Source organism: Orbicella franksi, chromosome 3 (assembly GCF_964199315.1).
Source record: "Orbicella franksi chromosome 3, jaOrbFran1.1, whole genome shotgun sequence".
NCBI classification, from domain to species: domain Eukaryota; kingdom Metazoa; phylum Cnidaria; class Anthozoa; order Scleractinia; family Merulinidae; genus Orbicella; species Orbicella franksi.
Window position 1 is genome coordinate 14,994,998 of NC_138147.1, and position 26,126 is coordinate 15,021,123.

The 26,126-nt window shown below is 38.9% G+C and overlaps 2 protein-coding genes across 3 annotated transcripts; both read right to left on the reverse strand.

Annotated features, from left to right (window-relative positions):
• Window positions 1-1,598: 1,598 nt before the first annotated feature.
• Window positions 1,599-15,939, reverse strand: LOC145481465 (adenosine receptor A3-like). Of its 2 annotated transcripts, XM_081459965.1 has the most exons (3): window positions 15,713-15,939; window positions 8,303-9,775; window positions 1,599-4,117 (listed from the first exon to the last, which is right to left on the reverse strand). In XM_081459965.1, the coding sequence occupies exon 3, from the start codon at window positions 4,093-4,095 to the stop codon at window positions 2,959-2,961; it is 1,137 nt and encodes a 378-aa protein (XP_081316091.1). In that variant the 5' UTR covers window positions 4,096-4,117; window positions 8,303-9,775; window positions 15,713-15,939; the 3' UTR covers window positions 1,599-2,958. The 2 variants fall into 2 exon arrangements, with proteins under 2 accessions (XP_081316091.1, XP_081316090.1); XM_081459964.1 differs by lacking the exon at window positions 15,713-15,939 and having other exon boundaries at window positions 8,303-12,089.
• Window positions 15,940-16,039: 100 nt separating this feature from the next.
• Window positions 16,040-25,858, reverse strand: LOC145481462 (neuropeptide Y receptor type 2-like). The gene is made up of 2 exons (XM_081459962.1): window positions 25,709-25,858; window positions 16,040-20,040 (listed from the first exon to the last, which is right to left on the reverse strand). Exon 2 carries the CDS (start codon window positions 20,016-20,018, stop codon window positions 18,807-18,809), a length of 1,212 nt encoding a protein of 403 aa, XP_081316088.1. The 5' UTR covers window positions 20,019-20,040; window positions 25,709-25,858; the 3' UTR covers window positions 16,040-18,806.
• Between the last annotated feature and the right edge of the window lie 268 nt (window positions 25,859-26,126).

A 26,126-nucleotide genomic window follows, 5' to 3' on the forward strand; every position in this document is an offset into this window, starting at 1 on the left:
GTCCAATACCCTTTCAATATTCAGAACTGATATTTCTATTCTGTAGCTCGATCAGAAATTGAATGGCTTATGCTTATGCCATGGGCTTACACTCAAGGTGAGTGGGAGGACGGCTTCTGATTTTTGCGTTTGAGGTTTGGGGAACTTACTTTCGGAGGGATTATTCCGGGGGGATTATTCCAGGGGATATACGGAGAGGGCATTATCGGAACTGACAAAAATGTTTACTGCGCTCAGTGTTACACTTAAGTAGCACTATCTCTCGTTATAAGTATATTATTTTTTAATGATCTCACACTGTCATTTAATCCACAAGGTGATATAACCGTTGGAATCGGTGTTCAATCGTTCTCTGGTTAAAAATGTTTTAAAAGCTCAAAACTTTCGACAGTCTACAGACACAATCCGTGAAGTTAAAAATTTTGAACCTCCTCGTACAGCATAATTAACCTGATGCTAAATAGTTGTTTGATGTGGTTGAATAATCAAGGCTGAGGTTATTAATAATTTAGTGAAGCCATGTGCATTTCCTGATCAAGATTGCTCTGCATACTGTTTTAAATTACAACTATAGGACAATAATGATTATTAGCCTCCAAATTAGTAGAATTAGAAATTTCTAAAACCAAAAATTATCTCAAACTTCAACATCAAATCAATTGTCGTTATCCTCTAATCACACTGAAACGGTTGTAAAATATTTTGTAATAACTACTTAATAACCGAGAGTGAGGTCGTTACGGGAAAATCTCAAACCTCGGCCTACCGTATTGACCTCGCTATCGCTCGGTCAATACGGCAGGCCGAGGTTTGAGATTTTCCCGTAACGACCGAACGGTCGAGGTTATTAAGTTGTTAATTATATGGCTCATTAATAAAGAGAAAAATCGTTCGAGCGGAAGTTGCCAATTTACATCCGGCGATGCGCGTGTTTACCGATTCATTCATCGTCTCAAACCTAGGGCAAAACTACACAGTCAGTGAATTTCACCACTGTATTACGTATTCCGTTAAAAACACTCATTTCTTTACGGAAAAGTCACTGTCACAGCCTCAAAAACGTATTTTAGTATCGTGGTACCACAAGTTGATGGGGAAGTTTTTCCGACTTTTGGGGCGAAACGTCAGCGCATATAGAAAAGACAGCAAGTGCTTCAAAATTGTCCAAACCAACCGTCTTTCGGTGAAAGAAAATACTAATGCTTCAGAATGCACTGCTCAAAATAAGCTTAACTCGATCTTCGCATTCGCTTTCGACAACATATCTTCGCCTTCTTCATTCTGGGATTTATGGATGAACATTTCAAGCCTTGTGAACGTCTGCAGTTATCAGAAACACTGCTACCGACAGAAACCGCCCGATTGTTTACATCTGATGATCCTGGAAGCTGATTTACACTTGCTAGTGTCAAAACGAGGGAATCTATTTGACGAGAACTTTGACGGAGTTCAATACTTCGGTAATTGCTGTGACTAAGATGATAACTTATAAGTTTCTTTGTGATGTTCTGCTCAGGATGCATGGCAGATCTGCCGATGGTGTTTTTTACTTAGCGATTTTAGCTTTACTTAAGACTAGGCAAACTTTGATTGTTTTGATTGCCCTGCCGGCCTTTCTTCCTGCTGTGATTTCTTCTTTTTTTTAGCGAAAATAAGGGGGGAGGCGGGGGGCCCCTCCCCCCTAGATCCGCCACTGCTTTTTTTCGTTTTGTTCCTAATTTTACCGTTTAGTTTCTGAACGACACACACGTTTTAAATAAAAAACATCAACAAAATTCTACATGTGATGTTTTTAAACGAGATGTTTTCGCCAGTGGAGTAAATTTTTTTGCGGAGTAAATTTTTGTGTCGTGTAGAAAACCGCAAAAATTTCGTGGCACACGGTAGCCTACTAGTCGCTGGGCATTCATCACATGTTAAAGCACGCTTAAAATTAATTCCTATACAGTTAAACACGAAACATAAACTATTGTACTATATTCTTGGATAGGTAAGTTTTTACTTTTAAACAAACTAAAGAATTTATGTTACGTATTTTTCATATGTAGCCTGTGAGGGAAAAGCTTCAAAAATGGTTGGCAGTAGCCTCGAATAGTACAACAGTTGGAGTTCCTTACATTTCTCTTTCTTTCTTAATGGGGGTCTGGGATAAAAAGAATTCTACTGAGTGAAGTGGACACTTCAGATTGCCAATAGATCGGATCTATATGAATCTTTGTAAAAGGCGGTAAATTAGTCGCTCGATGATGTCTTCAAGTTCAGTCAGTGAAACAGCAACAACACAAAGTCGTTTATTTATACACGATATGGTCGAATATGGGTAAATGCTACGACTTGCTCGAGGGTTCGTGTTTCTAACGAAGACAACTAAACGTTTCTTAGTAAGACTAACTATGGAACGTGGGATATACGAGCGAGACTCGGAAATATTCCTCCACAATAATTACCGCTGAAGAAGTTTTTATCCTGAAAAACAAAAATGATCATGTACAATGGAGATGAACATTTTATCCCTTGTACTGGTACAAATCAGAGTGTTGTAGTTGAAAGCGAAACCGCGCCTAGAGCCTATCAAAATATGTGAAATAAAAGGTCACTATTTCTTTTGAATCCATTGGTACGAGTCGTGAGGACGAAGAGTTTGCGCATCTTGAAAAGCTAAATCTCTCAAGCTTGTCCTTTGTAATCCGTGGTAATCTTCGTCATCCTTAGCCCCCTTGTTACTTTATGGTTTATTATTATCTCTTTGTGGTTTTTCTATCTTAGTAAACTACTATTTTCAGGTTTCCTTCAATTTGAAGGTGATTTTGTACCCGGCCAAAGTAACTCAAAATACTGTGACTGAGTTCCTTAAACTGGCCTGCTCTTGTCCTAACTCCGGGCGAACTGGATATCACCAGAAGAGAGTTTAAGCTGCTGTGTTCCTTGGATGAGGCTAAATCTTTCTTAATCTTGAAATCAGACAACTGTCGTTCTCGAGACATTCGATGATTGTCTCCTTCTGTTCATCAGTGGTTTCCACGACCACTTCTTTTGACTGGATCTCTTGAGTATCTCCCTGAATGCATCTTTGAACTCTTTACTCGTGATGTAATAGACTAGTGGATTAGCAGACGAATTGATCATAATCAACATTATAAGCTGGCCAATGATCAGGTTGTAGTAAGATTTCATCCAAAACCCTGGCTTAATCAGCAGCACGACGCGTAGAACGTTCATGGGAAACATTGTTACAGCAAACAAAACTACCAGAGGTGTAAGAATTCGCGTTGTCTTCTTGCTTTTTCGCCAGATTCTTTTGTCGCTTCTTTCTTTGTTTGATGGAGCTTGCGACAAGACTGCCTGATCTCCATCATCGTACTCTGACATCGAGGTTCGGAACTTGACACTTTCACGTACCCTTTTCTTGATCCTCAAATAAGTGAATGTTATGACAACCAGAGGAAGTGCATACCAGCCGACGATGAGAGCTATTGAGTAAGACAGGAATACCGCATTTGCCCCAGACATATCAGGCCATTCCAGGTAGCAGATTTCCAGAGTCGAATGGTAAGCCATAACCGCGTACAGAGGAACAGATGAAAATAAAAACGACGTCAACCACACTACGCCAATAACCACAAAAGTCGTCATTCGAGATCTGTGCTTGATCTGATATCGTTTGGCGCCAACAATATTCCGATATCTCTCGATGGCAATGGCCGTAATCGACCAGACTGAGGCTCCGAAGAATATCTCCACGGTAGGATACAGGTAATGACACGCATGTTTTCCTAACAACCAGCGAAATGGGAAGAGGTATTTTAACACTACCATAGGATAGATGATAAGTAGTACCCCCAAATCTGCTATGGCCAAGCTCAGCAAGTAATAATTCATGGAGCTCTTCATCTTGGGGCGTGTAAGGATAGCGATGCACACGAAAACATTACCAATCACACCCAGGAGTACAATGGTTGACCACAAACTGATTTGGAACACTATAGCTCCTAATGGCTGGTGGAGGTAGACTGGAAAACCCGGTGCTGCAGTTGGCGAGACGCTTGCATTCACTGCTGATGTATTGAGTGTTTGGTTACTGTACAGGTTATTCATGATTGGTCTTTCCTTTTTCTACCTGCAAGAGAGAGAATGTTCATCTTGAAGTACAAAAGGATTTTTATAATTTTTTGCAATGTTGTAATTTAGTTCAAAAGTACTCATTACCCTTGCGAGCAACTGGCAACTTTGTCATTGTTATTGTTGTCGGACGGTGGCTCAAAACAGTTTCCAGCGTTTAGATTTTGATGGGTCCTTATAACCACTCTTTATCACTTGACGCTGCAATCATGGTATCAAAAAAACTGCCCAATCATTGGTGAACACGATGTTATCATTTTCGTGACGCAATAGGTTATCATAGCAACAGTATGATCCGCTAAAATACCCTTAATTACAGTTTTAGGGGCTTATAATTAAAAAACGGTATGGTGAAATTTTTTTATATTATGAAATTTTCAAAAGCACGATAAGACGCAACTTTTGGCAAAGTTTTTAAAAAAATCTCTGCATAGGGTTCAGAGCCGCCTTAAAGTTATGAAAATCTCCCAAAGTGTGTCAGTATTTTCTTTTATTTCTATTGGTTATCTTTATAGATCTGTCAAGTTCCACTATCGAAAAATTCGCGTAACGTATTGCGTTAGAGGTCGCCACGAGAAAAGTACTTAAAATTAAAGAATTCGCCGACAGTGTTGTTCGTTATCTATCAGTGAATGTTCTGGCCAAATTTCACGGAAAACCGTCGATTCTACATACCCTATTAATTCATTTAAAGAAGAGGGATTCTCTCGAAAAACAGACGAGTGCGAGTTCTCGCCTTATAAAGATTTATAAACATGTTACACCTTCCCAGAGGGATATGTCAACTCAAAAAGCCGCCAACCAACGAAATAGCTGAACCCCTAGTGTTCACAGTGTGCAAACTGGGGCTTCGCGGGAAAGCGATAGTGTTACAGTCGCGTTTTAGGCGCACACGTCAGGAAAGCAATCTCTAACAAAATAAAAAGAAACCGAGGAGCAATTGCCGAAGCGTGATTACAAGGAGGCGATCTTGAAAGCCTTTTGAGGATTATTACACCTTGACGGTTTACTTTTATTAAATAAAAATATCTTTTTCCCAATATCTCGCGCGCTTTAATATTTCATTTTCATTTTTTGGAAGACGTTACCTTAAATAATGGACTCTAATTTGGTTGAAGAAAAAAAGAAAATTTGGCAAAAGTATCCCCGCGAAGGTTTGGAGTAACCTTAAGGGAAAACAAATTTGTCAAAACTAAATTCCTTTTAGGTCTGTTTGAGTTAAATAACCTATAACTCTTGCCGTGTTTCCGGCCTGTCGGGCCGCAGCGTGATCGAGACAATTCACCAGTGCTTCATGTCTCGTGTAAAAGATTTTGTTCTGTAGTATATCCCCCTCAGATTTCTAAGTTGAATGCTGTTGATGACAGCAACGTTATCGCAAATTCCATTGTACATGACGATTCAAAGATCATGATGTGCTAAAAAGCCTAAAAAATCATGCCGTGTTTCGCTGTAGTTATCGTCGAATTGCAACACGATCCATTTAGCTTTCAGCTTCACAGTGCTAACCGACTCATGTAAATAATCACTTTTCTCCATTACTTCTCCACAGATTTCTAAGTTAGATACGCCATTTGAAAGCTAATTGAACATAGATTCCGCAGTACGCTAAGATTCAGAGGCCAGTATAGTCCATGATCGTCAAATGGCCAAAAAATCATTCCGTTTTTCACCACAATTACCCTCAAATGGCTAATTAAAACCATCTCAAACTCATCCCATCCATGCACCTTTCAAATATTATGTTATGAATAACTTGCTTTTTCCAGCATACCTGCACAGAATTCTACGTTCAATACGTCAGTAGAAAGCTAAGAGAACGTGAATTCTTATGAAAATTATGATTTGTTCGTCAAGATGCACTAAGTAGCTCAATTGGCCAGGTACATTCACTATGTAGTCCCCAATTGTCAACGCCATCTTGAATTCCGAGCATCTGTTTGAAATCGTCCGCCGGACGATCGAAAGGTCGCACATGCGCAACTTAGGATAGCGTCTATTTGAGAACTCTTTTTACGAAGTGAAGTCCCTGGAGTCAAGTGTTGGCTAGCGAACTAATTTCCATCTATCTCCGTTGAGGGGAAACAGCCAACCTATCTTTTAAGTCTGTTCAAAAGTGCGAAAGCTGTTACACGCACGTCTGGCTGTTTGGTCGAAACACAAGTAATGCAAATGTGGTGTTGCCTGTTGTTTTTTAAAGTAAATGAAAAACAGAAATTAAACTGCAAGATAATGCGAGTTGCTGCAAAACTCGTCAGGAGTTTTGCCAAACAAACTGGAGCAACCGAATTTAATGGCATTTCAAGTCTGCGTAGAAAGTGGCTTTATAAGCTCCGGCCTGATGGCCCACCTGGTTCGTATGTAGACTTAACCTATTGGGTGTCTTCAACTTATTCTTTCTGGGGATATCCTATCTCCCCAGACATTCCAATCTTGTCTACACAAACTAAAATAGTAAAGACAAATTTATACCACTTTGGGTACGGTCGATTGGCCTAGTTCCTGAATAAGAATGGATTGATGAAGTCGCTATTCCGTTCGATTCCCGCTCAGGGAACAGAATACTCAAAATCTGTCGCGGCATTGGTGACGGTGGAGATAAACGATAACATAAGAAGAAAACGCAGACAATGAGTTAATGAAGGGAGTTGTTCCCCAACTAAAATTATGAAAAGAAAAATGATTTGTTGCCAGTATGTGAACGAACATCGGAATTACAACGCGACCATGATGACTCGACAGGGCGTCCAGCAACTCTTGGGAAGTAAACTGACGCACGGAAATGACGAGGAGAGTAGCGGGCTTCCAAAATACGCCTCTCGGGTTTAAAAGGAGCCGTTCTACGTCTCAAAAAACGCACCAAAATCTACAGTTTTGATCGGATTAGGAGAACGCATTTTGGTGGCGTGAAAGGAAGGCGACTTCTTTCTACAATGAATTTGTGCGGTTTTGTTTTTGTAGCTAAAGTACTTACCAGTGCCAATTTTAATGAATTAGAAAGTAAAGCAGCTGGAATATCAAAAGCATGTCTTATTCTTTGAAAAGTTGTTTTCTTTTTTTATTACGGCTTGGCTCGCCGTATTCAATATCTGATTTAACATGTCATTTACGTTATCTGATCGCACAATGTATCTGATGGGTTTAATTGAACGGTCCTTGGTCATTGCGCCAAGTTTAGGCTAGTGTCGTTGCATGACTGAAGTAGAATAGAAAAGTTTGATTTTAAAAGAAAAACCGAAAACTGATTGGCTATTCAAGCACCGTTAATCGATCGACAGAGGACAATTTGTTAGGTGGCTGTCTACAGATACTGATGAAAATTATTTTCTTGATGGCTATCGACAGCTAATTCGGAGAGCAACGCAGTTTTAACATACGATGCTTTAGAAGCCATTAAACTTCTTAGCCCTACCTTTTATAAACCAGCACTTTTTAGTTCTCTTTTTTTTTTTTTTTGCGGGCTCTCGCGAATACATTTCAGTAATCCTGTAACTGATCTCATATTTTGTGCTAAGAACCTTTGCACCTTTACACGCAGTTTTAAAGGTAAACTGGGAAAAATGTAGCCCAAAATGGAGGACACTTTCTGCCTATGTTGCTTCCTGACTGAGATGAAATCAAATCAGCGTGCAGCTAAATTGCATATTTGATTTGTATGCCTGCGAAACTTTCTTGTAAAGAAGGACGACAACTATGATTATTTTGGTGCTTTGTTAGTTGTTTTGTGACCCACTCAAAAACAGCGTCTTTCCACGCAGACTTCTTATGCCTTTAAATTCAGTTGCTCCAGTTACCAGCTGAGTTTTGCCGCGACTCGCCTTAACTTGCAATTTTATTTCTTTTTTTTTTTCATATTTACTATCAAACAAACAACAGGCAACACCACATTTGCATTACAACAGGTGAAAGAGACCAAACATTACGTTATTTATGTTTTAGTCCTTGTAAGGGCTCGATGTCTCTGCTGTTCTTGTTAAACACCTTATCGTAAACAACACAAAATATTGTCTCTGTAAGATTCCCCCTTAGCTTTGCGTTCCTGTATACCTCTGATAGTAATATTTTATGGCTGTTATGTTCAGTTTTTAAATATTTCACTGCAGCGGCACGTTAAAGAATTATTAATTTTGAATAATCTTCCTTGTATATAATGGTTTGCATTTAAAGGTTAACAAATAGTTACCTGTAGTCTATGAAGTGGATAATCATTGTGATGTACATCAGCTCTCCTGAGTGGATCGCATAACCTGAAAAAAGCAGCTTAATGTCCAAACAACTGAGAGCAATGTTTGCATTTCTTTGATAGGGCACGTGTTCGAATAAATTGAAAGAAGGTGATGCTATACCTGATATGGCTGTTACTAACATCATTGCATGAATAATTTATTCTCAGTGGAGTGTGACGTGCTGTATAGATGTAGCGATAAACTGTATGGCAGCGAGCAGGACCAATTAGGAAATTTGAGGCCGAGACACAATAATTAAGGCCATTCAGTAGCCACAATCATTTTACATTATGACCGCCCAAATCTGCGGCTTCACAAGCCCTCGAGGAGATTTCAATTTTCATTAGCCAACAGCTTCCACTAGAGATTCTTATGTCTACTTTTCTAATTTGGCAGAAGCCCCAAACGCCCTGAGATAAAGTAAGAGTTTGTGGGAGATGAGATTATCAGAAAATAAACCTTTTGACTTAAGCCAAGTTTACTTTTGAACCTTGCTATTTAAAATTTCACCTATACAGCCAGTCCTCATAACATAGCTTATCCGGCGTCTCTTGTTTTTTTTTTTTTTTCTTTCTTTCTACACCCGTAGGGTGATTTATTAATCACCGCGTTTCGTTTGTCTGACGTACTATAACCTGTTTTCACCCTACAAACAAAACCTACTGGTTGTAGTATTTAATCAAATTTTAGCCCTCTCAACGGGTTGATATAACTGTTTTTCTTCTGTATTATTGTCAAAAATATAAATTTCTGCAGGAATTTCCAAATTAAAAGCTTATTTCCAACCTTGTAATGAACAGGCCCCAAATGTAACTGAGCATTTTGTGATAACTGCCATTCTTTAGTAGGTCCGTTTAACGTCACCAGCCCAAATGTATGTACAGTGTGTACCTACCTTTTCGAGTAGATTTCAAGGTACCGATAGGAACCTAGAATTATTTTCCATGCAAATCAGTCTAACTGCATACACCTGAAGTTTTTTTTATATTTTGAGACTTACAAAATTTATTTCCATGCCACATCATCTGAATATCTCAAGAACATTATTTATTTTCCAATTTGCGTAATTTTTAAAGTGTCAACGTGCACCTGTATGCCAGGTTCAAAAACATCTATTTAAGGTTACAGTATACCTTCGAGTCGGCAATTTTCTTCAAATTTGGCTTTTTTGAGTCAAAGTAGTGGTCGAAGATTAATCTCGAATTTCTGAAAAAAATGTTTGAAAAAGGCTAAATATTGGCGGAGAAGTGGCGGTTTTTCGTTTTCGCCGGAGGTAAAAGTTTACCTCTTGATTGACAGCCCTATGGCGCGCGTACAATCAACCGAGACGATTTTCGCGGGAATTACCTGTATGGATGTCACGATTTGACTTCTCAGTTGGTCAGCCTTGTTGTTCCGACTACCAAGCATTCTTGGTATTTGGTGTAACTCTATTAAATTAGAAGTAAACATAGACCACGTTAAAAACATAAACCAGTTCGAAAAAGCGAAAACAGCGAAGAACGAATGAAAATACATCAATGAGTGAAGAAGCAAAAGTTCGCCACGCGGATGAAGCTATAGCTATCGCTATAGGGCGGGCAAAAAATTCTTGGTAAGAGAAAAGGAAGGTTCTGTAAAAATTTTGGAACTTGACAGCAATAACAGGGATGTTGACAGAGACTCTTCTGATGAGTGCGATGTCGACGAATGTAATGTTCATTTGCATATTGCATATCGCTAAGGACTATGGGATGATCTTATCAGCCAGCATGGCGGTCTGTGTGACTAGTGATTGAGGACGCACTAAGATCTTTCGTTTATCTTGTGCATCTTGAGTTAACACTGAAGGAAAACCTCACTCAATGAGATCATTTGAAATATTATCCATACAAAGTTGACCACACACAGTTGCTCCACAGTACTTTCTTTTGTTTGTTTCCTTCGCCCAGCCACTCTAGCGTTCGTATCCTTTTTAGTCTTCCCCATTTTGCCAGACCAGCTTCAAGAAAAACCGAGGTACAGGCTCGAAGCAGGCACTTTAAAGAGTTATAACTCAAAGGGAATTTGTTCAATTGCCCTCAAATTTGGACAGTAGCTAGTTTAACACATAAACTAGAAAAGCGTGTCTGCGAATTGCAAATTTCGGAGTACTTTTTCTTCGAGAGAGATTTTTGTACGATCACTCCACATTTTTTTAATCCTATTTCGAAAACGTTCTGTAACTTTTTACTGCAATTGAACATGCCAAAACGCAGACACGTTTTTTAAGCGCTTTGAGCCCTGAAACCGAGGAAAAAATTAAATTGGCGAAAAACAAAATTCGCTTTGAGTTGTAGCTTTCGAAAGGTGATTCCGGCGCTCGTATTTACTGCGCGTGAAAAATTCGACAATTCATTTTATTTAAAATTCTTGGTGTAGTTTGATAGCCAGCTCTATAAGCTTTAATTTGATATAGGGGTTTAGGTATCTACAGCTTAAACTGCACGCCCTACATCGCTTGCACGCGAGACACCCCTGAAGGTATGCGGTAACCTTAAGGGAAGGCGAAAAGCATGCAAAGCAGCGTCACTTGTTGCAACTAAGTTGTTGCGCAGAACATTTGGTCACGTTTGGCCAACCTGTTCCAATATTTGAAAATTTTGATCGCAATTCCGTGATAAATGTAAGTTAACGACTTTGTTTTAAGAACATCCACTACAGCTCAAATTAACAGGTTATATTGTTACTAGGGCAGCCGGTCTGATGCCAAGAAAATGACCGCAGTGTGGTCACCGATTATCAGAGTGATTGCTGGCATTGTTTTGGTCGTACTATTGTAGAGAGTGATATTAATGACCACATCAAGGTACAACCGCTGTCGTTTTTATCCACAATAATGTAATAATACAAACATTCTTATAGGGTGCATTATCTTAAACCCATCTCGCACTAAAATATTCAAAATGCACAAATTCAAATAAAAAATTAAAATGAAATGAATAAATAATAATCAACAAACTCTCTCATTCGCTCTTTTGGACTCTCAAAGTATCCCTGTCCGGAAGTTCAGTATGGCGGCCTGTACGGGTCCGCAAATGATCCCAGGACCGCAAATGATTCCCAAATTGGACCGCAAATGATCCCGGACCGGAAATGATCACCGATAGGGACCGCAAATAATCCCGACTAAAAAATATGGAATGGCATGGATGGTGGAATGGTGTGGCTAGGGAATTGGCGTACGTGAATACCGATGTTTTTATTAAAGCCATCTTATATTTATAATGGCTTACAACTTGCTTTTTTTCATACTTTGGACTAAATGTTTTTGCTAACTACGATGTTATGAATATCACCACTCAATCATCAAAACATGACTTGGCTTGCATTTCTTTGCAATTCTGAGTAAAATTACGATCAGTGCAGCATACGCTACATATCCTCCTTTGTTAAACATTAATAGTTCGGTGTTATAGTAAATCACATTTTATCAGCCATTAACGCCACTCGTCTAAAGTTTTAAACTAAAATCTAACCATGAAGGAAATATTACAGAAGACGCTGTCACCTGAGTAGACCACAAGCCTACAACGCTTCATCACTCTGTAAAACTGGAGATTTCAACAAATTTATTTTGTAATTTTTCCTTGGTCGTATTTTGGCTTTAATTCCTCGGAAATGACTACTTGAGTATTCTAAGAAGCCAAAATTCCAAGCTATAGTTATGAATTAAGTTCAGCTTCAAGACCAAGCAAGGCCAAGGCTTGCACTTCGTTTCGACAATATCACAATTTATTAACATATGAAATAAATTTCAGTTAATCAACAACTCTTGTTTCTATTTTGAGCTATGCGCTTTGCTAATCATCCGTTCATCGACCTTGGATGGCCTCACGTGAGAATCCTGAAAACCAGCCAATCAGAGTGAACCTTAGCATCTTGATACGTTCTTGCTAAATTAGGCCAGTGTCTTTTGCTCTCACACGAGATAGACTACAGTGCGACATTTTGTCCAGAATATTTTATATTCCCTCCCACCCACCCAAAGCTCTTGCCCGCTCATAGGTCTTCGTAGTAATATAGTTTGCCTAAGGGCTTTTCCAATCATCTAGGATATTTTGTAATACAACTTAAATTGTAGGGCGACATCAGTTTTATACCTAGGTTTTAATGTACCCAATCAATAACATGGCATAACATGTAAATCTTGACGGTTCAAGCACCACTTTTAGTTGTATTTAATAGATGCGTTAATTGTTAAGATTAGCAATGGGACTCTTAGAATAAGTACCTCTTTGGAGGTTTCTTTGTGTACACTCGACTTGAAATTACCAAAACGAACATTTATAACTTTTAGAGCAATTACATACCACATTTGAGGTGGTTTAGACATGTCAATCTATTGAAGGATCTTTATGATTCTCAGAGACACTTAAGTATGTTACTTATCTGAACGAACTATAGAAACTAAGTACCTCGCTTAGGTTTGTTTATGTCGATTAGAACAGTCTGCCAGTCCAGTAATACATACTTGAGATCATAATTCACAATTTATACTTTTTTATATTGTTACCGTTCTGTGCAAGTTCTGTTAAGGTTGGTCAAATAAACCCGGGAATGCTCCTCTCGTCACACTCTTGCCCCCATAGACTCGATTTTAGGAGGCCAACTCCCTCCAATTTTACCCCGTGGAGTTAGGTTAGTGGAGGCCTAATCCCTCCTCTCTACCCAGGAATGTTTACAGTGGCCCTGAATGAAGGCCTACTCCTTTCTCTCCATCCACTGCCTATATCTCCTTGGGCTGTAGGTTTTGTTTTCTTGACACTCCAGGGGTTCATGGGGTTAAAATATTAACTGAGCACTCTGTCACCCACTTCCCCATTTTCAGCCACACAAAGTTGTTGTTGTCCTTATTTTAAGAGAAGCAAGGGGAGGTTGATTAATAGCTGTTTGATAGAAGTTTGATACTTTCGAGAATGTTTACAAGTATGTGTTTTTCTAAGACTTCTAATTCAATAGATCGTCTTCACGTGACGTGGTTTTATCCTCATCAGGCATAAGAGGCGGTATATTTATATCTGTTTACAATAGACCATTTTACAGTTGTCTGCTCAGTGACCTGACCTTTGAATGGTAGCGAAGCTGGAGTTGACCTTGTTTTGATACAGACCTCACTGTTTTTGTCATGTAAATGCACCTAGTTAGCATCAGAACAACTTGTTTTACTCAACAAAAGCAGTGAGGTCTGTATCAAAACAAGGTCAACTCCAGCATCGCTGCCATCCAAAGGCCAGGCCACTGAGCCGACAACTGTAAAATGGTCTATCAGCGTGCTTCGTTTGGAAACCAGAGCATTTTGAATTTCAGGGTTATGGAGGTTGCGTGACACATGGCTACGATCGAGTTTGTTGAAAAATATATACTTATCTCATGATATTGAGCCTTTTTAGAAGTTAGAGCATTAGGAAAAGTGCTTATGTAAATGCTTGTTTGTTTAGTACTGATAATCAGTCGCCTAGAAAACCAAAGTAAGTTCCAGATGTTTACACTATATTCCGGCCGCCATATTGGTGTACCACAGATGTACACCAACATGGCGTTTTCTTACTGGGCTCTAAATTTCTGGGAAACATTTACGACGAATATCTGAAGTTTGGGGAAACGCACAGGCCTAGAACTTGGAGAAGTGTCTTATTTAGTTATCTTCTATGTTCATCAATTTCATTTCACCGGTACTTTCAAGCGTTTCATCATGATATAAACTTCAACATTTGTTTTCGACATTTGGTGTTGTAGGAAATGATTTCCTTTGAGAAGGTATTTCAAACAGTCGCATAGAAGTTTGTTATACAATATAAATAATCTTGGTACAAAGTTTTTGTCTCCTTGTTACTCGAACTTCTGGTGGGTTCCCTCTTAATTTTCGGATGGTGTTATTAGTGACTTTTGTTAGGAAGTAACAAAAGACGTTACTTAACAGCACCTTACTGCTTCTGCGTGTGATGCTTGTGCTCTGCTAGAGAAAGCAGCCCTCTGACTTCTCGACAGTAAAATTTGCAAAATGAGTACCTTCAGGAAAACTTTCTGGAGCAGACTGGTGTGTTGTCTTTGTAACCTTGTTTTTCAGAAGCCTCAAACCTTACAAATACGTTTTCAGCTTTCTCAATGTTAGAGTATACTATCACAAGCACAAGTAGGCTACAAATACTCTTACTTCCTCTTTGCCACTAGAATATTAAAAAGTTATGATAATAATGTCCATGAGAGGGCTAACCTGCACATTGAAGGGTGCGATTGTATTTTCAGTATAGGCTCTCGGAACTGAACAATACTTAATCATTCATCGTAAAGGTGACTGTCACGGGATTCACATATTTTGCATTGCCTCCTAGCTTTTCAGCTTTGGTTTCGACTAAAAAGATCAATCGAACGTGAATCACAAATATCACAAATATCACAAATATTCCTCCCAGCGTCGTCCAGTCGAACTTCTATTAAGCGGCCACCTGTTAAGCGGCCAGTTATTCAAGTCCCAAAATTGTTGTCAGTAAAATACTGTACGTAACACCCCTATCAGCCGGCCGCCTCTATTAAGTGGCCGCGGCTACCTTTTTGTCTTCCTGACGAGGGTCTTTACTATTGTCTTCAGATCACCCCTATTTAAGCGGTCACCCAAAATGTAATGCACGAAGTTAGGCTTTGTTTTGGTAAAGGCGATAACAGCTAGTCCAAAGAAGAAAGTGACCACTAATAAAAACATTGAAGCACACAATTACTGTTTTCTTGGCGTGATTCCATGTTGCCTAAAGCATGTTTGTATTTAAATAAATTGACGTTTCCACTAAGCCTCATGTTTATTTCCTGACGAACCCCTGTTAATTAGGCGGCCAAGCCCTATCAAGTGACCACCTCCCATTTCCCCGATAGTGGCCACTTAATAAGGGTTCGACTGTATTTTCAGCTCTCTTCTCGGTGCTTGAAAATGTGATGAAATACTGTCTCTTACATGTCGGTTTGGTTTAATGCTTACATGCTACGTATAATAAAGTAGTTCACGAAACGTCTCATACTGACATCATCGCTCTGAACCGATTGACAAAAACCAAGCAAAACATTAAGTTATTGTTTAATGTTATTTGTCACTTTTGAAAGTAAAGAACAAAAGTACGGTACACCAATTTTTTAAATGTCAGATATATTTGCAACAGATATTTAAGTTGGACCTTGTACAGTTAACGTAAATGAAAAATAGCTAGTATTTGCCAATCGCCAAATTGCAGGTAGATACGTAGAAGCTTTATTATTGTACATAGCGTGCTAGTATCCCATCCCATGCAAACCTGACAGCAGTTGTTAAGTCTTACTTACTTATACATCAAATAAACAAACAAACCTAATAAACTTACCGTGTGCAATGCGCAGAATTACAAAAGTTTTCGTTTGTCGCCAATTCCCCGCCGAGTAATCCCACGGTTTCATCAATGTCTTTTATCTGGCAGAGACTTGTCTATTTGACTTGAAAACATTTGGTTGTTTAGATTTTCTCTTTGCCACAGTAACAGGTAGAAGAGTTAATATTGGCACCCTGTCAAATAATATTTAAAGGGGCTCAGTTACGGTATTTTGAGTTATTTTGGCCGCATTCAAAATTACCTTTCAGTGATGGGAAACCTGAAAATAATACTTTAATAAGATAGAAAAACACCAAAGGGATCATGACAAACCATAAAGAAACAAGGATGGCTACGGACGGAAAAGATTAACACGGATTACAAAAGACGAATTTGAAAAATTGAGGCTAAACTTGTAAATATGCGCAAACCGCGCGTGACTGAGCTCCTTTAAGGTCAGATTGGGCACATATCTAAGAGTTTATGTTTTACAAGAGGCTTCTCCGGAATATGGTCGACTTACGAAAATTTCGGTCGAAAAAATGGTATGTCCAAAAATTTGAATGTTTAAGCTATTTATAGTGTATTTGCAGTACGAGTTTTCTGAAGCTGGAGTATCAAATATTTTTTTTTTCAATTTGCATATATATAATGTAAATTCCACGACAATTGTCTTGGTCAAGGAGGCGGTCAAGTAATCTTATGTGAAAGTTCCATCGAAAAACGAAGTACTCATTATTCCGTTTGCTTGGCAAAATTAGAAAACTATCATGGCTGAGAAAACTACTTCATTGTGATTGGCTGAGACCGGGACAATCTATTTTATATTTTTAATTGCACTGCAGTGCAAATTAATGCTGGCACGTTTGCAATTTTCTCAGTCGTATAATAAATGAGTAATCGCATGAAAGCTTGAGCAAATAACTTTTTTTGTAATATATTCGTATTGCAATATATTTTGAAAGATTTTCAAATTTCAAATTTCACTCGTTGGGCCAGTCCACACTACGCCGGAGAAATTTGAAAACGAAGTTCTCACTCTCAAAACGCATCAAATGCGTTTTCCGTCCACACTACGCCGCAGGAATTGGGAAACGTAACAATCAGCGGTCATTTTGGATTTGTGGTTGAGGTCAAACTCGAGCAGGGAAATCACGTGATTATCGTAATGTCATCGTTTTCGAAAAGTTCCGTTTTCAAAATGTTTTCCGTCCACAAAAAGAAACGCAAAACCAGCGTTTTCACTCCGCCCGGTGTGAAGAGTGTTCTCGATTAGCTGCGATTTCGTGACGGATTAGTGTGGACTGTAGGAAATAAAGCTGCGTTTTTAAATTTAAATTGCACTTCTTGGACGTCCTTGCAAATGCAGGCATTCTAATTATTTATAAAACAACACCTTTTTCCTTTAAGATCGAGACCATTTGTTCGTACGGTATTTTGGGTTTTGGATAACTTGGCCGTACAGACGAAGAATCCTTGATAGACGTCCACTTAGACGACTTCTGCGTCTGAGACGACGTTTTCGTTCAAACGCGTCGTCATTCATCTAAGGTGAAAACGGCCATTGTAGAACGCACCAGTTTCGTTGCTCTCTCTGCAGTCGCCATTTTGTATTTAGGCCGGTCTGATCTGGTCCTTGTATCTCCGACTGAGCATGCAACTTTTTAAGATCAGTAAGATTCGCACAGAGCTAACTGCTTCTCACTTCGACTTTTTTTGGTTTATTGCTGTCATGGCAATACTAAATTCAATTAAATGGTTTACCGGGGTGGCGTGGAAAGCTATGAACAAATTCAGTAACTGGGGTAAATTTTACGTCATTCCGGCCTAGGAAAGTCTGCTAAAATCGTCAAGCTCAGTTCTTGTCTAACGATATTGTTTTCTTGTATTCCATGGATACCTTGTTCAAAGCATACCAACTAAGATACTCCGTGTATTACACAGAAAGTACCTAAACTGAGCTAAATTTCGACGTTTAGGGGCAATGAAAGTCTTTCACTTTATAGTAGTAAATATAGTATTAAGAGTGTGTCCAGTAATAAGAATGTGTAGGTATTCTGATAACCTTCCACGTATTATTTGCTTTTACACTTTGTTCAAGTTTGTTTTCTTTCGATTTATGAATCAAAGGGGATAAAACGAAGATCCTTACAGTACGGACAGAGAAGACCAGGTTAATAAGATATTTTTTCGATCTCTACGGACTCGGAAACAGCTTCAAATTTTGGCCAATTACAGCACGTAGTTGCTAAGGGGTATAATAAAGTTACTGAATATCAGGTACTTAAGGTACTTAAAGACGTTTCTACTCCAATAGATTCCTGGCAGTCTGTTTTGCTCTCGAAATGTGGCCGGGATTATGAGGCGAGACCGTGAAGGGATTGGCACCAGACCTGAGTGTGGCAGCCGCTTTTCGTCCGTACTCGTCTGACTCTCAGAAAAAAACCGGCTGCCAGCAGTTACTAATAAAAGGATCTTACGAATAACTTTTTGACAGTGTTTTCGAAAGCCATAGATCTTTCGTCACTGATGAGTATGACAAGGCGCTTCTTGTCATATATCAAACACGAGAGACGATTTTAGAAGGGAGTTTACATACGACACGTAGCAAATTATTTCTGGCGAACTTTGAGGTGGTTGGAACTGCCGTGATGAAACACTGTCTCCAGTGTCTTGGATATGTTGTCAATCGAAGCTATAGCGATAAGGAGAACACGGAAAGATTTAATGGTAATATTAATATATTTCCGAACATCGTCCCTTTTATGATTTCTCTTCTTTTATCTTGATGAAATGCTTGTGAGTTTGCAAGTTGAAATTTTTAAATAGCCTTCCACGACCGCAAAGTTTACAAATTTGCTGAACTTTTATTTTGCGTTTCTTCAGGTTTCCCTGTCAAGCGTACTTCTAAGGACTCACGCTCAGCACCAGATTCAGACAGAAATGTCCAACGATATATCACGTTTACATAATTCAGGACCCACTCTCAGGAGCCAATGCATTAAGGGCACGACCAGTTCTGAATCTTCTTGTGGGAAAAACTAGACAGACATCGAAAAAAAAGCTTTTTGTTCGTGAAACAAACTACCCCATCCAACAGCATCAGTTGTCACAAACCAGTGACAACTTGGACATTGATAAGCGCAACCTGCGATTTGTTGTTACTTGTTAGTTGGAAATTTTGTTCCTCTTCTTGAGCCACATACGAGTTTCCCAACAATGCCCTGCTTTTTCTGCACCTTTCTCTGTAAAAGCTCTTGTTCTTCAGACTCTTAAATATTTTCTTGAATGCAACTTTGAACTCCTGGCTCGTGATATAGTACACCAGTGGATTAGCTGACGAGTTGATTAAAACGAAAACTGCAACTTGGCCCATGATCAGGTTGTAGTAAGACTTCGTCCAAAACGTCGGTATAATAAGCAACGAGACGCGTAGAGCGTTCAAGGGAAGCATTGTCACAGCAAACAAAATCACTAGAGGTGTAAGAATTCTCGTTGTCTTCTTGCTTTGTTGCCAGATTCTTTTGTCGCCTCTTTCTTTGTTTGATGGAGCTTGCGACAAGACTGCTTGATCTCTATCATCATACTCTGACATCGAGGTTCGGAAGGCAACACTTTGAAGTACTCGTTTCTTGATCATCATGTATGTGAATGCTATGACAACCAGAGGAAGTGCATACCAGACGACGATATGAACTGCCGAGTAAGACAGGAATACCGCATTTGTCCCAGACATATCAGGCCATTCCAGGTAGCAGACTTCCAGAGTAGAATGGTAAGCCATGAAAGGGTACAATGGAACAGATGAAACTAAAAACGACGCCAACCACACTATGCCAATAACCACAAAAGTCGTCAATCGAGATCTGTGCTTGATCTGGTATCGCTGGGCGCCGACAATATTCCGATATCTCTCGGTGGCAATGGCCGTAATCGACCAGATGGAGGCTCCGAAGAATATCTCCACGGTAGGATACAGGTAATAGCACGCATGTTTTCCTAACAACCAGCGAAATGGGAAGAGGTATTTTAACACTACCATAGGATAGATGATAAGTAGTACCCCCAAATCCGCTATGGCCAAACTCAGCAAGTAATAATTCATGGAGCTCTTCATCTTGGGGCGTGTAAGGATCGCAATACATACTAAAACATTACCAATCACACCCAGGAGTACGATGGTTGACCACAAACTGATTTGGAACACTATAGCTCCTAACGGCTGGTGGAGATAGACTGGAAAACCCGGTGTTGCAGTTTGCGTGTCTCTTGCGTTCACTGCAGATGTATTGAGTGTTTGGTTGTTGAACAGGCTATTCATGGTTGGTCCTTTCTTTTTTTACCTAGAAGAGAAACAATGTTTTTGTAATTTTGCAATTTTACGCGTTGTTATTGTTGTCCAATTAAGAAACGTTCCATTGATTTATCTGTCCAAAAATTCTCCTGTATAGATTTGACAGACGTAAAATTTTGACATCGACTTTCTTACATTCATTACACCAACTCGACGTTCTACAATATCTTCATCTGCGTAAATGAGACAAGCTGTAGCCTAGTTATGTTTCTCCGTTGAGGAGAAACGGCCAAAGTATTCTATACATATCCCGTTACGTTTCTAGCTGTTTCGTCGAAACATTGAATCTCTCTAACTTCTACTTTCTGGGGATATCGTTTTTCCCCAGTAGTCTAATCTTTTCTTCACAAACTGAAACAGTATCGACAAGTTTATACCACTTTGGTTACGGTGGATTGGCCTTATTCCGGAATAAGAATAAATAGACTAACCGCCAATACCCTCGTTCAATTAAGTCGCTGAGGCCTACTCTGGGACCTAAAGTCGCCTTAAGTCGCCTTAAGTTGCTATCGGTTACGCAATGTTAAAAAGGTTCCAACACACTCAAATTGTCCCTGTAGAAGGTTATTAGACTTATAACTGTCATGTTAAGCTAAACTCCACTCTCACCCTATGGAGGAGAAGGCACGATGGCCCAATGGTTGGTGCAATGGACCCTATTGGGGATCATTGCATTGTCTTCCTACTCTCATAGTGCCTCTCCTCGCTTAGATGTATCAATGGGTACTGGTTACGGAACAGGGGGGCAGCAGAGGTAACCTCAATAGGTGACCTTTTAATTTTTTTTTTTAACACTTGTTCCCAAGCATTAGAGCCATCTAAAGCTCCCCTTGAAGGGCCCTAGTCAGCCACACCTTTGTTTTTGTTTACATACAAGAGTTTTTATGCTTTATTCGGAGCATGTCAAAGCAAAGAAAATCACTGTGAAGCTACTAAAGATAAAGGGACATACTTTCAGGAACACAACTTACAGTAAAGCAACAAGACTCCGCCTGACCATGCAATATCAATAATTTTGATGGCATCGAAAATAGCACAGGCTGACTAGGATCCTTTGAGAAGCTGAGGGCCCAGCAATTACTGTATTATGCCTGAAAGCTGTGGCTTCTTCATATATAAAAAAAGTTATTATAATAGTCCTGCATCTGTCTAGTCCCTATAGACTCCCCATGTTAGCAGGAATAATCTCTACATGTAGACAATACTTAAACTTTGAGGAATGACAATCTGATGTGTACTCTCTCACAGATGGCTTTTTATTTCTATTCAGCTTTAATTTTTTTTCTTGTATTTCATTGTAAAAGAGTTAATAAAAAAAGATGGCACTCTGTGTTATCATCAGGAAATATATTAAATACATGTATGGAAAAATACAGCAAATGACTATACTGCAATAATTTCATTTAAGCTTATTAATTTTTGTAAGATATTACTGAACAAAATCTTCCGAAGACCTACAGTGTTTAATTAATAAACAACAACAGTGAGAGGTGTTCCAGATCATCAGGATGAAAAAAAAAAAAGAAGATATTTCTGGGTTAAGGCTCAATTCTTTCCAGTCACTTTTACACTGAGCAGTAAAAATATGGTCATCCAAAGTCAATTGAACCGAACTGAGTCTATACTTTAAATACTTTACTTACCCAGTGTAAAAAAGTGACAAAAGTGGGCCATTTCTCCAGTAAAAATCATTATTGCATTTTTCTTCCACATTCGACCAACTGTAAACGTTTGAATTTCGTAATTGGACAAACCAACTTGCAGCATAATGTTTATCTATCCTTTTCGTACATTTGATGAAGCCAGGTGTTCCCATCATCTTATACACGACTGCGCTACTGTTACTATCGAAAGCTACGGTACAGAAAATTCTTTGTGATCAACTCTCGGTAAACATGGCCGCCAGGCCAATGTTTGGAACACGTGACTTAAGTTACGCGAGCTCACGCGAGTATGATTACTCTGAAAGGCGTTTACAAAAACAAGAAAGAAAACAAATCGCCAAACTAATTCTCTCCGAAATTTGGATACAGTAATTTATTATCGGGTGATTTGAAATAAATCTACATTCGGGAACACTTACCAAGAGAACTCGAATTTTCGTGGCACAGGGCGATGTCTCGTTTCTTTGAAGCATGGAAACCAGTTAGCGGCCCAAGGGTTACTGGGAGAATCATAATGGCGGAGAGCAGTGTGCCTGGTATCGATACATCAATTTCTAGTATTTCGTTGTTAAAATGTCGTTCTGGGCATTTGTGATGTGTCAGGTGGAAACTAGTGAAAGCCTGGTAGGTATCTTTCTTAGTGGTCTGATCAACCGTGGTAAAAACCTTCTAAAAAGATTCGATTCACTGTATAAACTGCCAGGGTCATCAAAGTTTTCTGGAGCCTGACAAGTAGTTGGTGAAATTTGACAGGCCGTGTTCTTACGAAGGAACTTAGCATGCGGTACTCATGATGGTATTGGAATATTTTGTCTGACTGAGGCAGGAGGGCAACAAATCGATAGGGTCCCTGAAAAGCACTGAGCAACTTTGGAAAGCCATGGCATTTGCTAAACTCCCATGCCAAAATTGACAGTGGAGATGCCAAAAATATGGTAGATAATTCGGGAAGCACTGTAAAATAAATGCGGCATGTAAATAAGCTAAATTGATTTTAATTTCCCTGTTGTTTGAATAATTTATGGAAATATAGAAACATTTCAAATTAAATCAAGATATCTTAGATTTAAATTTTTTGTCACTGTGAATATATTGTTATTAGTTTTGTTTCATTTTTTTATTGTGGTATCTTCACTAATATTCATGCTACTTTGCTGGTATTTATTGTTATTATTATTCTTATAGTAGTAACTGTTCAGTGTTATGGTAAATCTATTTTTAATAGTATTTTCTTTTTTAATGGTTTGAAATCTGGCCCGGGTTGTTCAAAAGCCGGTTAGTGCTAACCCAGGTAATATATAAATTTTTTTGTATAGAGATATCTTTCTCTGCTTATGGTTGTGTAGTTTTAAGATGAATCAAACTCAAAACTGAAAGGCAAACAACATAAACAAAGAACTGGACCGAAAAGTTACAAAAATGGAAGTAATCAAAATTCTCTCTAATCCTGGTTTACTTTAATCAGGCTTTGAACAACCCGGCCCTGGATATTTGAGACTGTGGTGACTTAATTATATACCAGTATTGGTACAATATTGGTTTATTGCAAGAGATATATGGAGAGACTGTTGCTAAGTTTAAATTTATATCCCTCGAGTGAAATAACGTCTCCTCAAGTCGCCTAAAATCGCCTTAAGTCGCCTTAAGTCGCCTAAAATCGCCTTAAATCGCCTAAAGTCGCAATGTTTTTTTCTGCCAATTTTGCTTAAGTCGCCTTAAATCGCCCAAAGTCGCCTTAAGTTACGGCGACTTAAGGTGCTAGAGTAGGCCTTCACTGGATTCATGTTTAGAAAGCAGAATACTCCAAATGTTGGTCTGTCGTGGCGTATTTCATAAGAGGAAAACGCAAACAACGAGTACTAAATGAAGAAATTGTTCCAAAACAGAAAGTATGGAAAGAAATGAGTGTGAAAAATGATTTGTTGCCAGTAATGTGAATGACCATCGAAATTACACCGCGACTATCGTGACTTGACAGTGCAGCTCTAGGGAAGTGAAATGATGCATGAAAACGTAACTGCGAAGCTTCGAAAATATCCCTCTCGGGTGTAGGAGAAGCCACTGTACGCCTCAAAATTGCACAGAAATATTAACCTAAGCTTGGATCGGATCAGGAGAACACCTTTTGCTGGTGTAAAAGCGTGTACGGAATCCTCATGTACTGACTTCTTTTTAGAATGAATTTGTGCAGTTTTGTTCTTGAATCTACAGTACTTACCGGTGCTGGCCTCAGGAAACTTTAATTATGAAGAAGAAGTCAACCAGCTGTCAAACATGCCACACTCTTTGATATGTTTGTTCCCGCAGTTATTATGGCTTGGGTCCCCGTTTTCGACACGACATTTACTTTCTCCGATCGCTCAATATATACCCGACAGGTTTCACTTAACGGCCCTTAATCCGTATGCTAAGTTTAGACATATGTCTTTGCATGATTAATGTAAAGTAGAAAAGTTTAATGTTAAAAGAAAACCGAAGACTGATTGGCTATTCAAGCGCCATTTATCGATCGAAAAAATGACAGTTTTTCAGGTGGCTGTTTATAGATACTGATCACCTTCAATGGCCCTAATGGAGGTATTATTTTCGTGCATTGTTAGTTGTTTTGTGATCCACTCAAACACAGGCTGTTTCTATACAAACCTCCAATATGATTACATTCGGTTGCAACTGTTTTGTTTGGTAAAATTATGACCCCTGTAGAGTTCTGCGGCGCCCCGCATCAACTTATTTAAAAGAAATTCTTTTTATATTTAATATACTTTCATTAAAAAAACAACAGGCAACACCACATTTCCACTATCATCAGATAAACAAAACCAAACGATAACGTTATTTATAATCTAGTCACTGCAGGGAATCGATGTCTCTGTTCTTCTCGTCAAACGCCTTATCTAAAACCACACGAAACGTTTCAGGAAGGTTTCTTCCCAACCTTTCCTTCTTTGCTATACCTGTAATAGTATTATTTATGGCTGTTGTGTTCAGTTTTTTCAAAAGATTTCACTGAGAGCGGCACGTTAAATTTTTATAATCTTCTTTGCAATGGTTTACCTTTAAGTCTCGCCAGCAGCATGTAACCTTCCGGTCTAACAAAGTAGTTTTTTGGTGATGTATATCAGCTCAGTTGAATCGTTCGCATAACCGAAAAAAAAAAAGCTTCATGTACAAACAACTCTATCAACATTCTTTGATTTCGTTTCGATGGAAATTGATGTAATGTATAGGCGCCTAGTTATTTCATAAACAAGCCAGAACTGCACGACACTCTTTGTTCTTCATTAAGAATAAAATAAAGACGAAAATAGTGTAGCGATATATATCGCAGAGTACCAGTACCAACTGAACTGGGAAATGTAAGGTCGAGATACAATAATTGAGGCTGTTCGGTTGCCACAATCATTTTGCTGTTTGACCATTGAAATCAGCGGTTTGATTAACCCTCGAGGATATTTTTATTTTCATTAACCAGTAGCTTCGATGAAAGACTTTTACCTTTGTCTTTTCTAAATTGGCGGAAGCGTTCCAAACGCCCGAAGGTTAAGTGAGAGCCTTTGTGAGGAATGAGATCATCAAGAAATAAACCTTTTGACTACAGCTGAGGTTACTTTCTCTCGGCTGAATCTGAACCTTGCTATTTAAAATGTCACCTATACGGCCAATCCTCATAGCATAGCTTATCGTTTCTTGTCAGTTTTTTCCCTACATTCGTAGAATTCATAATATATTCCGCACCACCTTTCGTTCGTCTGACATACTATAACCTGTTTTCACTCTGCAAACAAACCCTACTGGTTGTAGTATTTAACCAAATTTTAGACCTCCCAAGGGGTTCATTTTACTGTGTTTTCTTCTTTAGTATTGTCAAAAATATAAATTTCTAGAGGAATTTCCAAATTAAGGTCCCACTTTCAAACTTGTAATAAATAACCCCCAAATGTAACGAAGCATTTAACCGCCACCAGCCCAAATGTATGTACAGTTTGTACCTACCTTTTGAAGTACTGCTTTCTTCGCTGATGGTCAGTCCCAAATAGATTCAGTTTAAGGTACTGATAGACTTCTAACAATACTTTCCATGTACGTCAGTGCAACTGCATACGCCTGAAGTATTTGTTATATTTTGTAACTTACAAAATTAATTCCCCGCCTCCTCATCTGAATATCTCTAGAACATTATTTGCCTTCCAATTTGCGTGTTTGCTTCACTTTTTTACTTGTCAGAGGTGCAGCTGTGTGCGTAGGTGTTCAAAAACATGTAAACAGGCCAAAAACACGCAAGAAAACTGAACTTCTTGCAACATCGTTGCGTACATCATTTCGACACATTTGCCTATCTTGTTCAAATATTTGAAAATTTTGATCGCAATTCCGTGATACGAAATGTAGGTTAAAGACTTTGCCAGTATAT